This window comes from Astyanax mexicanus, chromosome 14 (genome assembly GCF_023375975.1).
Source record: "Astyanax mexicanus isolate ESR-SI-001 chromosome 14, AstMex3_surface, whole genome shotgun sequence".
NCBI lineage: Eukaryota > Metazoa > Chordata > Actinopteri > Characiformes > Acestrorhamphidae > Astyanax > Astyanax mexicanus.
The window spans coordinates 199822-215000 of record NC_064421.1 but is presented as its reverse complement, the minus strand read 5'-3'; the positions used below and the strand labels follow the sequence as shown (position 1 = coordinate 215000).

General features: G+C 42.2%; 1 protein-coding gene across 5 annotated transcripts in view; it reads left to right on the top strand.

The window, feature by feature from the left end:
• Positions 1-15179, top strand: part of kif26ba (kinesin family member 26Ba) — a 94982-nt gene that overhangs the window by 68059 nt on the left and 11744 nt on the right. For 3 of the 5 annotated variants that reach the window (XM_049463477.1, XM_049463476.1, XM_049463475.1), the window contains exons 8-11: positions 3048-3310; positions 6707-6890; positions 7427-7586; positions 13023-13185. In XM_049463477.1, coding sequence (XP_049319434.1) covers positions 3048-3310; positions 6707-6890; positions 7427-7586; positions 13023-13185 — 770 coding nt within the window. Of the gene's footprint in view, positions 1-3047; positions 3311-6706; positions 6891-7426; positions 7587-13022; positions 13195-15179 lie in introns of all 5 variants that reach the window. The other 2 variants (XM_049463474.1, XM_049463473.1) reach the window with 1 other exon arrangement.

Genomic DNA, 15179 nt, shown 5'->3' with positions numbered 1-15179 from the left:
CTACACACACACACACTATACACACACTATACACACAATACACACACTACACACTACACACACTATACACACACTACACACAGACTACACACACACACACACACACTATACACACACTATACACACAATACACACACTACACACTACACACACTATACACACACTACACACAGACTACACACACACTATACACACACTATACATACATACACACACACTATACACACCCACTATACACACAATACACACACACACACACACTACACACACTCTACACACACTATACACACACTACACACACACTACACACACTATACACACACTATACACACACTATACACACACTACACACACACTACACACACTATACACAAACACACATTTTCTCCATTCCACCTTAAGTAGTGTAGCAGTGTAGCACACACATTAACACCATATATATATAAAATATACACATAATAAACACAAATTAAATGTGTTAAATTAAACTATGCAGCGTCCTGTGGGCAGAGTCCTGTAGGCTGTGTCCCGTAAGCAGTGTCCTGTAATGAGAGACCTGTAAGCAGTGTCCTGTAAGCAGCGTCCTGTGGGCAGAATCCACAGGTCCAGCCTGAAGGTTGTCCCTGGTTGTAATACTGTAGTTGTATAGAGGTGGAGGGAAGGTGTTGACTGGAGTGCAGAAGACGTCCCTCCGTCCCCTGAGTCTCCTCAGTCCTCTCAGTCTGTCCAGGTGGAGCAGATGGGTTTTGTGTAGCCGTCTCTCTGATTGGCTGTCAGACACTCTCGGGTGGCACCTGGCCTGGCAGTGCCCGCTGTGTCCTGATGCCGGCGCTAGCAGCAGGGCGTGTAACTCGGTGAGGCGTGGTGAACACGGTAAACGCCGGCGCTGAGAGCGAGACAGAACTGTAAAAGTCGTCCAGACGTTTTTTAGGACGTCAGAAAGTCGGGATTCGCTCGGACGAGCGTAAAGGTGATTATGCTAATCTCCCGCTCTTTCCGCTCTAATGGATTCCTAATCATTCCCAAAGCGTTTCTGAAGAGTGCGACATCTGTCGCGTGGCTGCGAGTGCAGGCGCGAGAGTGCAGGCGCGTGAGACGGGCGTGCGCTATTTAGGCCGAGCTAAATCCGGCGCTAACGCAGCGCGGAGCTGTCAGAACATCGCTTTATACCGAACTCTCGCGCTCCGCCGGTGACTCACATTCACGCGTCCGGCTCCTGACAGCGCCTCACACGGCGCGAGAGCGGATATTAAAGAGAGAGTGTGATCAGAAATCCAATTTACACACTTTCATCCAAATATAGACGTGCGAGCTGCCTGAACTTCACTAGTTTAGATGCAGCTCTGGAGCTGAGGAGCTAACGTAGCTAACAGCATGATGCTAACTGCAGCCCCACATCCAGCACTCACCTCACAGCTGAAGATCTCAGTTCCACACAGCACAGCAGGGACATTCTGGGGCCTGGATTTTCCATTCCACCTTAAATGGTGCAGCATTCCACCTAAAACAATACAGTTTAATCCACCTTAAATAACACAACAGTAAAAAATTGCCACCTTTTAATATGTTCCATCAATATAGCAGCAATTATCTTTGACACATTAATAGTTCTTTCCACCTTAAATGGTGCAGCAGTTCTGTACTTTACTTTGTAGAATTTCTAATTCCACCTTAAATAATACTGCTTACTCCACCTTTTATTTTTTTCCATTCCACCTTAAATATTGCAGCAATTTTTTCAGTTCTATATATTGCAACAGGTAAATTTTGGGGCCTTGATTTTCCATTCCACCTTAAATGGTGTAGTAGTTATTGTGTGATTGTTAATTCTCCATTACACCTAAAACAATGCAGTTTAATCCACCTTAAATGACAGTGCAGTTCAAATTTGCCACCTTTTAATATTTTCCATTCCACCTTAAATATAGCAGCAATTATCTTTGAGACATTAATAGCTAATTACACCTTAAACATCTAAGCAATTTTTCAGTTTTATATATTGCAGCAGGTACATTTTTGGAGCCTGGAGTTTCTAATCCACCTTAAATGTTGTTTTTATTTGTGGTGTGATGGTTAATTCTCCATTACACCTAAAATAACACATTTAACTTTACCTTAAATGGTGCAGCGTTTCTCTTTGGCACCTTTATAGTTAATTCCACCTTAAATAATGCAGCATTTCAATAAAGCCACGTATTAGAATTTCTTGTTCCACCTTAAATAATACAGCTTAATCCAACTTTTAATAGATAGATAGATAGATAGATAGATAGATAGATAGAGAGACAGAGAGACAGACAGACAGACAGACAGACAGACAGACAGACAGACAGACAGACAGACAGACAGACAGACAGACAGACAGACAGACAGACAGACAGACAGACAGACAGACAGACAGACAGATAGATACTTTATTTATCCCGAAGGAAATTTAGGAAATAATAATAATAATATTTTCCATTCCACCTAAAATAAAGCATTACTTATCTTTGGCACCTTAATAGTTCATTCCACCTTAAATGATGCGTTATTTAAATACTGACACTTTGCAGAATTTCTCATTCCTCCTTAAATGTTACAGTTTAATTCGACTTTTCAAATTTTTCATTCCACTTTAAATATAGCAGCACTTTAATAGTTCATTCCACCTTAAAAAATGGAGCCTGATCCATCTTAAATGATGCAGTAGTTATGAGTCCACTTTGTAGAATTTCCACCTAAAGAGAGCAGCATTTATCTTTGGCCTAAATAATGCAGCCTAATCCACCTTAAATAGTGTTCCAGCGACGTTCTACCAACTTTTAAATGTTTAGTTCCACCTTAAATACAGCAGTAGCTTCATTGAGGGACCTGAATTCTCCATCCCACCTTAAGCAAAAGAGCAGCAGTAACATTTTTACTTCCTTTTAGAATATTTAAGGATCCACTTTAATTGATCTTTAATTAATGGAGAGATTGAATGTGATTGGTCGAGCGGTTTAAGCCGTGGGTGGTTCTGGTTCTGCAGTGATTTAGAACCCGGTTCTGTTTCTGTGTCTCTGCAGGAAAGTCGTTCACTATGATCGGGAAAGACGACTCCATGCAGAACCTGGGGATCATCCCCTGTGCGATCTCCTGGCTCTTTAAGATCATTAACGAGAGGAAGGAGAAGACGGGAGCTCGGTTCTCCGTCAGGGTCTCGGCCGTGGAGGTGTGGGGGAAAGACGAGAACCTGAAGGACCTGCTGTCCGACGTCTCCACGGGCAGCCTGCAGGACGGCCAGTCCCCCGGGGTCTACCTGTGCGAGGACCCCATCTGCGGCATGCAGGTACCTCACCTGTCCAGGTGCAGCAGTCCGGTGTTAGGAGAACTCTGGTTTGGTTCTAACATAATCAGTGTAAACCCTGTATTCATAATGCACTATATGACATGCATAATAACTTATAATGACTGTAATTAGCCTGCATAATAACTCATCCATGAGTACTCACAGCAACATTCATAACACATTATAAACTACACGTATAAGGGCTTATAATGCCTTATAATATCTGTTCATAAGAACAGTGTACAATGTAGTGTTGTAATGCACTATAACACAGATTTGGTATATTTTGGTTTACTACATTATAAAATGCAGCTACGATTTCTCAAATTAAACATTTTTTAAAAAGTGTGTAACACATTATAAAGCCTTATATACAGTCATTGCTGAATTTAAGTGAAGAGTGTTTTGCACATGCTTTTTAATGTGAAGTAAATTATATTATGCCTCACTATAATGTCTTATAGAGCATTATGAGTGCTCTTTACTGGCTTTAAGTGAAGTGTGTTTTCAAATGCCTTTTCAAATGCCTACAGTGAGGCATTATAACATTTAAAAGGCATTAGAAAACATACTTCACTTAAAGTCAGTAAAGAGCAGGCTTTATAATGTATTCTGTAATGGTATAAAAGCTTAATTTGAGAAATCGTGGTTGCAAATTATAATGCATTATACAAAAATATAACAAATATGTGTTATAGTGCATTACAACACTACATTGTACAACGTTCTTTTGAACAGATATTATAAGGCATTGTAAGCCCTTTCTTTATAAATCTTTATACTTGTAGTTTATAATGTGTTATGAATGTCACTTTAAGTACTAATGCACTATTATACAGGCTTATTACAGTCATTATAAGGTATTTTGCATGTCATATTATGAATACAGGATTCATAGGAAGTGTTACTAAAATTCTGTTAGAGATCCTTAATTCTTTATTCTATAAAAAAGGGTTTCATGCATTACTGACTCCTAAAATTACTGAATCACAAAACTACTGACTCTTAAAATAAGAGGAACCAGTTTGTTGCAGTAAAGAACCATTTTAAAGGTTCCACCATCAACCCAGATCTTCAGAAAATCTGTAGTTATTAGATTTTAGTCCCAACTCTGCTTTTTGGAAGCAAGTGAGCAGATACTTAAAACGTACCTGGTTCCACATGCAAGATACCAAATTTTGAGTCGAAAGGTTGAAAGGTTTAGGTTCCATTCAGTGGAAAAGTGCCAGTATTTTGAAGATGTTAAGAAAATAAAAATCACAGAGTGTTCTAAACATTACAGACTCCTAAAATAAGAGGAACCAGTTTGTTGCAGTGTAGAATCATTGGAAAGGTTCCACCATCAATCCAGATCTTCAGGGGATCTGTAGTAAAGACAGAAGATTGTAAGGTTTTTGTCTTGCTAAGGAGCTTTTTAAAGAGGTTCTGTACAGCACAGAAGGGTTCCACTGTTGTCAGACTCTTTTAATCGAGGTTCTCTGGGATCTACACAGGCGAGAGGAAGCTGACAGTGATGTTTTTGTAGCAGAAGGCAAAATGTGTTCAATCAAAATCACAAAAAAGGCATAAAGATCCCGAGAGAAGCGACGCCGGCGGTTCTTTGTGACAGTGTTGTGCTAATTGGAAGCAATCAGTGTAATAAACTCGTCACACGGTTCTGCCTGTAAGGGGGAAGGTTCTCATGCTCATTTAGGGATTATCCTCGGCTAATTCCGCTAAATCAACCTCCAGTGACGCGTCATTATGGAGCAGAATGCCTTTTAACATGTTAAATGGATTAATTAGCGGAGACAACCCTATCTGTGTAGTCCCCCGGAAATCAGATTGAGGGTGGAGTGCTAGGACTTTGAAATATACAGCGGCTCACAAAAGTATTCATACATATATTCACTTTCTGGCACCTTAAAACCACAAACTTAAATGTATTTCATCATGATTTTAAGTGATACAGACCAACACAAAGTACTACTAGGTACTACCAAGACATGACCATGGACCAACCACACTGACAGATCAAACAAGTAGAGCACACTGATCAGAGAAGCAGCCGAGAGACCCATGATCTCTCTGGAGGAGCTGCAGAGATCCAGAGCTGAGGTGGATCAGGAAAATCTGTTGAAAGAAAGACGTAAGAAGTTCTGTTTGCAGTTTGTAGCTACAAGTTATGTAGGAAGAAGCAAACATGTGGAAGAAGATTCTGTTCTCAGATCAGAACAAAGTTCAACTTTTTGGCCAAAATGCAAAGTGGCAGCATCATGCTGTGGGGAAGCTTTTCTTCAGCAGGGACAGATTTAGGAAGCTGGTCAGAGTTGATGGAGGGAAGATGGATGGAGATAAATAAATACAGAACAATCCTGGAAGAAGAAAAGCTGTTGGAGGCTGTAAAAGACTTGAGATCTTCCAGCAAGACGATGACCCTAAACATACAGCCAGAGCTACAGTGGAGCTATAATGATTTAGATCAGAGAATATTCATGTGTTAGAATGATCCAGTTAAAGTCCTAAAGACCTAAATCTCATTGATCTTCTGTGGAGAGACATGAAAACTGCTGTTCACAGACCAACACTCTCCATCCAACCTGACTGATCTTCAGCTGATTTATAAAGAAGAATGGAGCAGAAATCTCTAGAAAAAAGTCACTAGATGATCAAAGCTGGTAAAGACAAACAAAACCAAAAGACCTGCAGCTGTAACTGCAGATAAAGATGGATCTACTAAATATTAATATACAGGGGTTGGAGAATGAAACTGAAACACCTGGTTTTAGAGCACAATAATTGATTGTGGTGACGGACAGTTCTGGTGGAAACAGGAGAGTTGAGGTGCACATTGAATTCTGCGTGATTTGATCAGCTGTGGTTTTATGTTTTTTGGATACAATCCGGGTTAGCACCCGAACATCCCTTTCAGACAGCTTCCTCTTACAGCGTCCACAGTTAATCCTGTTGGATGTGGTTGGTCCTTCTTGGTGGTATGCTGACATTACCCTGGATACTGTGGCTCTTGATGCATCACAAAGACTTGCTGTCTTGGTCACAGATGCTCCAGCAAGACGTGCACCAACAATTTGTCCTCTTTTGAACTCTGGTATGTCTCCCATAATGTTGTGTGCATTGTAATATTTAGGGCAGAACTGTGCTCTTACCCTGATAATTGAACCTTCACACTCTGCTCTTACTGGTGCAATGTGCAATTAATGAAGATTGAACACCAGGCTGCTCCAATTTAGACATGAAACCTAAAATCCCACACTAAAATGATGACAGGTGTTTCAGTTTCATTCTACAACCCCTGTAGAGGGATTGAATACTTTTGTGAGCTGCTGTAGATGTATGGAGTATTGAGTGTTCTGGTTCTGATGTATGGATGTTGAACGTGGTTCTGGTTCTGTTCAGCTGCAGAACCAGAGTGAGCTGAGAGCTCCCACGGCTGAGAAAGCCGCTTTCTTCCTGGACGCCGCCATCGCCTCTCGCTACAGCAGCCGGCCGGACTGCGCCGAGGAGGAGCACCGCAACTCCCACATGCTCTTCACCCTCCACATCTACCAGTACCGCATGGAGAAAACCGGCAAAGGAGGCAGTGAGTACCGCACTATACCGCACCCACAGAAGCACACAAACACCTGCAGACCATCAGAACCCAACATTCTGAATCAGATCACTCATCCAACGTGATTTCAAAATCAGTGGAGAACCCTGACAGTGAACAGACAACTCGTGAACTTCACAAGTTCACACCACAAAAATCAGAAACCCACCTGTAGCACAATGCTAAGTACTGATAATTACTGCTAATTACTGCTGGATCCACTACGTAACACTAACAGATCAAGGTTTTGGGTTCTAGATTAGCCTACACCTCGGAACAATCAGAACTTGATCTGAAACTTAAAATAAACTTTAATTTAAAAGTTCTGCATAAAGCTGTTCTCTGATTCTAGTACACGACCAGAAACCAGATTAAACCACCACTTACATCATATCTAGAACCTCTTAATGGGATTGAGTAATGTTTATTCTGCTCTCACTGGCAGCCTATCTAGAACCTTCATATCTGTTGATTGGTTCAATTTACAGTTTTTGTTCTTGTTTCTTGTACATTCTTGTACTTGTCAGTGTCCGGTGGGCGGAGTCGTCTGCACCTGATTGATCTCGGGAGCTGTGTGAAGGTTCTGAGTAAGACCCGGGACAGTACTGCCGGACTCTGCCTGTCGCTGTCGGCGCTGGGGAACGTTATCCTGGCTCTGGTGAACGGCAGCAAACACATCCCGTATAAGTAAGTGGAGGGATGTTGATCTGAAGTTGGGGGATGATGTTGATCTGAAGTCGGGGAATGATGTTGATCTGAAGTTGGGGGATGATGTTGATCTGAAGTCGGGGGATGATGTTGATCTGAAGTCGGGGGATGATGTTGATCTGAAGTTGGGGGATGATGTTGATCTGAAGTCGGGGGATGATGTTGATCTGAAGTCGGGGAATGATGTTGATCTGAAGTCGGGGGATGATGTTGATCTGAAGTCGGGGGATGATGTTGATCTGAAGTCGGGGGATGATGTTGATCTGAAATTGGGGATGATGTTGATCTGAAGTTGGGGGATGATGTTGATATGAAGTCGGGGGATGATGTTGATATGAAGTCGGGGGATGATGTTGATCTCAAGTCGGGGGATGATGTTGATCTGAAATTGGGGGATGATGTTGATCTGAAGTTGGGGGATGATGTTGATCTGAAGTCGGGGGATGATGTTGATCTGAAATTGGGGGATGATGTTGATCTGAAGTTGGGGGATGATGTTGATCTGAAGTTGGAGGATGATGTTGATCTGAAGTTGGGGGATGATGTTGATCTGAAGTTGTGGGATGATGTTCTGAAGTTGGGGGATGATGTTCTGAAGTTGGGGGATGGTGTTGATCTGAAGTTGGGGGATGATGATCTGAAGTTGGGGGATGATGATCTGAAGTTGGGGGATGGTGTTGATCTGAAGTTGGGGGATGATGTTCTGAAGTTGGGGGATGATGTTCTGAAGTTGGGGGATGGTGTTGATCTGAAGTTTGGGGATGATGTTGATGTGAAGTTGGGGGATGATGTTGATCTGAAGTTGGGGGATGATGTTGATGTAAAGTTGGGGGATGATGTTGATCTGAAGTCGGGGAATGATGTTGATCTGAAGTTGGGGGATGATGTTGATCTGAAGTCGGGGGATGATGTTGATCTGAAGTCGGGGAATGATGTTGATCTGAAGTCGGGGGATGATGTTGATCTGAAGTCGGGGGATGATGTTGATCTGAAGTCGGGGGATGATGTTGATCTGAAATTGGGGATGATGTTGATCTGAAGTTGGGGGATGATGTTGATATGAAGTCGGGGGATGATGTTGATATGAAGTCGGGGGATGATGTTGATCTCAAGTCGGGGGATGATGTTGATCTGAAATTGGGGGATGATGTTGATCTGAAGTTGGGGGATGATGTTGATCTGAAGTCGGGGGATGATGTTGATCTGAAATTGGGGGATGATGTTGATCTGAAGTTGGGGGATGATGTTGATCTGAAGTTGGAGGATGATGTTGATCTGAAGTTGGGGGATGATGTTGATCTGAAGTTGTGGGATGATGTTCTGAAGTTGGGGGATGATGTTCTGAAGTTGGGGGATGGTGTTGATCTGAAGTTGGGGGATGATGATCTGAAGTTGGGGGATGATGATCTGAAGTTGGGGGATGGTGTTGATCTGAAGTTGGGGGATGATGTTCTGAAGTTGGGGGATGATGTTCTGAAGTTGGGGGATGGTGTTGATCTGAAGTTTGGGGATGATGTTGATGTGAAGTTGGGGGATGATGTTGATCTGAAGTTTGGGATGATGATGTGAAGTTGGGGGATGATGTTGATCTGAAGTTTGGGGATGATGTTGATCTGAAGTTGGGGATGATGATGTGAAGTTGGGGGATGATGTTGATCTGAAGTTTGGGGATGATGTTGATCTGAAGTTGGGGATGATGTTGATCTGAAGTTGGGGGATGATGTTGATCTGAAGTTTGGGGATGATGTTGATCTGAAGTTTGGGATGATGATGTGAAGTTGGGGGATGATGTTGATCTGAAGTTTGGGGATGATGTTGATCTGAAGTTGGGGATGATGTTGATCTGAAGTTGGGGATGATGATGTGAAGTTGGGGGATGATGTTGATCTGAAGTTGGAGGATGATGTTGATGTAAAGTTGGGGGATGATGTTGATCTGAAGTTGGGGGATGATGTTGATGTGAAGTTGGGGGATGATGTTGATCTGAAGTTGGGGATGATGTTGATCTGAAGTTGGGGGATGGTGTTGATCTGAAATTGGGGATGATGTTGATCTGAAGTCGGGGGATGATGTTGATCTGAAGTTGGGGGATGATGTTCTGAAGTTGGGGATGATGATCTGAAGTTGGAGGATGATGTTGATCTGAAGTTGGGGGATGATGTTCTGAAGTTGGGGATGATGATCTGAAGTTGGAGGATGATGTTGATCTGAAGTTGGGGGATGATGATTTAAAATTGAGGAGTAATATTCTCTTGCTTGTTCTCCTCAGCAGAATCTCAGGTTCTGGTACCGCGGGGTTCTCGGTTAGTTCTGTTAGATTGTGTTTCAGCAGATTCCTCCTGCAGGAAGGTTTGGAGCTGCAGGTTTAATGTAATCAGGCTGGATTTACAGTATAAAGCGCTGCGTGAGTTTAGCCTCCACTCCAGAGACCTGCGCTAATTACAGTTTCAGGCCATTTAACAGAAGCGTAACAGTAGTTCCTAGTTATTATCAGAACTCTGCACTTTTAATATGTTATAACTTTCCACAGAAATTACCACACACTACACAGAAATCACATTTTACAGCTTAATCACTTTTTATTTTCACTTTTTATTTCCGATAATGCATGCGTCCACTGTGTTACTACAATTTTAGTGTCAATTAATTTCACTATTTATTGGAAATGTGGTTCACTAAGAGCTGCAGACGTGTTCAAGTGTTCATGCTGTTCTTCTTCAGATTCAAACATTTAGATTTTTTTACAATGATCATAGTTACTGTGATATTATACTATAACAGGGTAGACTAAATATTAAGCTTTACATTCTATTATTAAAGAATATTCAGCCATAAAAACAATTATTCTCTTATTATTCAGGCAGCACTGTGAAAAAAATGTAATAAAGATTTAAAACTAGAAAATTAAAAATAAAATCATAATAGTAAAAAATATTGTATACTTTTGTATTGTTCAGGGTTCATACGGTCATTAAAACCTGTATGAACCCTGATTTTTACACACAGCAGAAAACCACAGATCTAAAAGTAAATGTAATTACTGATAAACTCTCTGCTCTAATCAGATCATTAAACCCCTTTATTTAACTCTGAACACAGCAGATCTGATTATATTATACTGAGATTATTTACTGCAGGAAGAAAAACACTGATAATCTAATAATGGAGGCGGAGCTTCAGAGCGTAAAGCCTCAGTGCGTCTGAAGATAATCAGATAACACAAATTACACAGTGAAATATGTAAATATCAGTATATTCATTATAGATGTGAGAATAATTAATTCTGTTATCTGAGCCGCTTTTATTCTGAATAACTCTGCAGCTCTTTAACTGCAGTCAGGAGGAATAAACATTAAATAATTATAATTAAAACAATGATTTATAGTTTTATTATGAATAAATTTGATCTTACTGAGTCTGTACACAAGTACACAAGTTACTGTATATTTAGGTCTGCATGTCTAAAAACAGAATATTGTTAGTTTTATGGATTATTGTTTCGTAAAAACTGATTCACAGATGCATCCAGACAATTTCAGGAGCATTTTTATAATTAGAGTTTAATAGAGCATTTGTCACCAAAATACAACGAAAATTACCTCTCAATTTTTTACCAAAATTGACAAAATACGTAAGACTACAGCCTTACCTTCATGAGAATTTTAAACACATTTTTGAAGTGTCCAAATTTGTACAATAAATCACTAATTTCTGTTTGAAAATGTGTTTTACCTTCAATAAAACGCAATTAAAAAACCTGTCAATCAGTTAAAAACATAAAATGTTATTATTGTGTAATATTTTAGCTGTAATACTTGAAAATGTGACCTCATGCTCTCTTACCTTCAATAAAACGCAATTTCTTCTTGAAAAATGATGTGGGGAAAAATATCGCTCTTGGTAATGTTATATTTTTGAAAAAAAAAAATAAAAAATCCATAAAATCAAGCATCTATCATCCAAGAACGTTTAGATTTACCCCACGTAAGACCTTTACCTTCATGAGCATTTTTGACAAATTTTTGAAGTTAAATCACCAATTTCTGCTTGAAAACATGAGTAGTAAATGCTGGATATCTGAAGACGTCAGCGACTCCCACTGATAAACACCAGCATCACCTACCTGCTAACGGTATTAACCCTCTCTCTCTGTCTGTCTCTCTCTCTCTCTGTCTCTCTCTGTCTCTCTCTCTCTCTATCTCTCTCTCTCTCTATCTCTCTCTGTCTCTCTCTCTGTCTCTCTCTGTCTCTCTCTCTCTCTCTCTATCTCTCTCTCTCTCTCTCTATCTCTCTCTCTCTCTGTCTCTCTCTGTCTCTCTCTCTCTCTATCTCTCTCTCTCTCTCTCTATCTCTCTCTCACTCTCTCTCTGTCTCTCTCTCTCTGTCTCTCTCTCTCCCTCTGTCTCTCTCTCTCTCTCTCTCTCTCTCTCTCTCTCTCGCGCTCTTTTCTCGGGAGCAGTAGTATAGCAGTGTTTTATTAGGCCGTGGGCAGCAGCGTGAGGTGGTGGGTGAGCGCTGGCGGGTGAATGCTGGCGGGTGGGGGGGTGAGGGCTGGTGGGTGGCGGGTGAGAGCTGGCGGGTGAATGCTGGCGGGTGGGGGGGTGAGGGCTGGCGGGTGGCGGGTGAGCGCTGGTGGGTGAATGCTGGCGGGTGGGGGGGGTGAGGGCTGGTGGGTGGCGGGTGAGAGCTGGCGGGTGAGCGCTGGTGGGTGGCGGGTGAGCGCTGGTGGGTGAATGCTGGCGGGTGGGGGGGTGAGGGCTGGCGGGTGGCGGGTGAGAGCTGGCGGGTGAGCGCTGGTGGGTGGCGGGTGAGAGCTGGCGGGTGAGAGCTGGCGGGTGAGAGCTGGCGGGTGAGCGCTGGCGGGTGAGCGCTGGCGGGTGAGCGCTGGTGGGTGGCGGGTGAGAGCTGGCGGGTGAGCGCTGGCGGGTGGCGGGTGAGAGCTGGCGGGTGAGAGCTGGCGGGTGAGCGCTGGCGGGTGAGCGCTGGCGGGTGAGCGCTGGTGGGTGGCGGGTGAGCGCTGGTGGGTGGCGGGTGAGAGCTGGCGGGTGAGCGCTGGCGGGTGGGGGGGTGAGGGCTGGCGGGTGAGCGCTGGCGGGTGACGGGTGAGAGCTGGCGGGTGAGCGCTGGGGGCTGTAAACAGTGTGATGAATGGTAATTAGCGAGCGCGTCGTTAGCGGAGCTGATTAATATGCGATTTAGCTGAAGGGCTGAAGGTGGAATAAAGACTGTAGAATTTCAGCTTTATAAACAGAATTAAACTGAACTGATCCTCAGAAGAGTCTCTGAGAGGAGATACGGGGTTCTGCTTATTTACAGATCGAGTGCAGAACGTCTCTGAGAGGAGATACAGGGTTACGTTTATTAAATGTTTAGTTTGGCTGTAACAGAACGTCCTGTTGATGTTGATGTTCTCAGGGACAGTAAGCTGACGATGCTCCTGCGGGAATCTCTGGGGAACATGAACTGCAGGACCACCATGATCGCCCACATCTCCTCCTCCCCCAGCAACTTCTCCGACACCCTCTCCACCCTGCAGATCGCCTCCCGCGTGCTGAGGATGAAGAAGAAGAAGACTAAAGTAAGCGTGGTAGGCCCACATCTTATTACATTACATTTTATCTCCAGAAAACCCAATAAGAACAAAATAGAACTGTTCCCTAACGTTACGCAGACGTCTGGTCAGTTCAGACTCCGCCTCTTTTAAAACTTCCATCATTAACTAGCATCTAAATGCAGTTAGAGGAAAGCGCAGTGACTCAGCTCTGATACATCAGCCAACAGATGCCTGTACTGAATAAATTACATTAGGAGTGATGAAAGGAGAGAGAGCGCCACCTACTGTATTCTCTCTCGCACTCTGGCTGCTGATGGAGAAACAGAATGATCTGCAATTAAAAAAACGGCAATTCTTACAGCATCATAAAGGCAGCAGCTTAGTCTACTGTCCTGAATTTTTCTTCTAAAAACCCTTCAGGAATTGTCCTGTGGTACACTGCCTGCCAACAGTGCCCTCTCCTAGAGTTTTGAGATGCTTTTTTTTTTTTTTTAGGAAATACTGCACATTTTCCTGGGCACAGTGGCAGCATCATATTAAGCAGTAGCCTTAGTGCTGTTTTTCAAAGCAGGAATAATCAGGAAAACTGGATATTTTAAGCCCAAAGTAAAGACTTCCACTGCTTCTTCCATTGGACAGGCTGGACATTGCACTAACTTATGCAACACAAAATAACGTAAATTTATTTTAAAATCATTTAACTACTCCATCTATCAAATCTAATCAAATTTATTTGTATAGCGCTTTTTACAACTGGTGTTGGCACAAAGCAGCTTTACAGAAACATGATTACAGGACAAAGAATCAGGCAAAACATTAAACATAGAAAATACAGAATACAGAACCCCCAGTGAAAAACTCCCTCAGAGCTGCAGGAGGAGGAAGAAACACTGGGAGGACCAAGACTCACATTAAAGGGGGGACCATCCTACCACTGGTCAAACAGCTTTTAAATTGAAATTTAAAAAGTCTTTTATACATAAACGATCAGGGTTACGGTAACAGTAGAGTCAGCACTCATGTCCGAGCGTCTCTGAGTCCCTGAACACATTCTATTACACCTCCTGCTGGAGGACGACCAAGAAACCCAGACCAGTCAGGAGATATAATCCCTCCCCCGGGTCTCCTCCCAGATGCTCACCTCCGGTACACCTCCAACACCGAGCCAACCACGAGACATGATTACAAGATCCTGAAGCACCTGTGCTGGTTTCTCTCACTGTTTATAGCCATGATCTCGTCCTTTGGTCAGTACCTACTCTCCCTCAGAACAGGTAATGATGTGGATGTATCTCTACTGATGAATCAATAACTTTACTTTATGGCTCAACTCTAACCAACGATCAATCACACAATTCCTCCTCCCATCATTTATTAACAAAACGCCAAGATACCCAAACTCCTCTACTTAGAGGCTCATAACTATCACACCATCTTTATTATCCTTTTTTTCTAAATTAACTATTATATACAGCTCTGAAAAAAAAGAGAACACTTAAAAATGATGAGTTTCTTTCATTTTATCAAATTAAAAACCTCTGGAATATAATCAAGAATGGATGATTAGAAGCCGTCAAAACTGAACTGCTTGAATTTTTGCACCAGGAGTAAAGCAGCATAAAGTTATCCAAAAGCAGTGTGTAAGACTGGTGGAGGAGAACATGATGCCAAGATGCATGAAAAAAAACTGTGATTAAAAACCAGGATTATTCCACCAAATATTGATTATTTCTGAACTCTTAAAACTTTATGAATATGAACTTGTTTTCTTTGCATTATTTGAGGTCTGAAAGTTCTGCATCTTTTTTGTTATTTCAGTCATTTCTCATTTTCTGTAAATAAATGCTCAGAGAAACTGATTCAGAAACTGAAGTGCGACCTTCATTTTTTTTCAGAGCTGTACATTTTATCCCTGTTTTATTTATGTATCCAAATGTGGTATTTTGCCCACAAATGCTTACCATCCTTATTACAGTCAGTACACGGGAAAAGCTGTGTTTCATCCCTAAAAAGAAAAA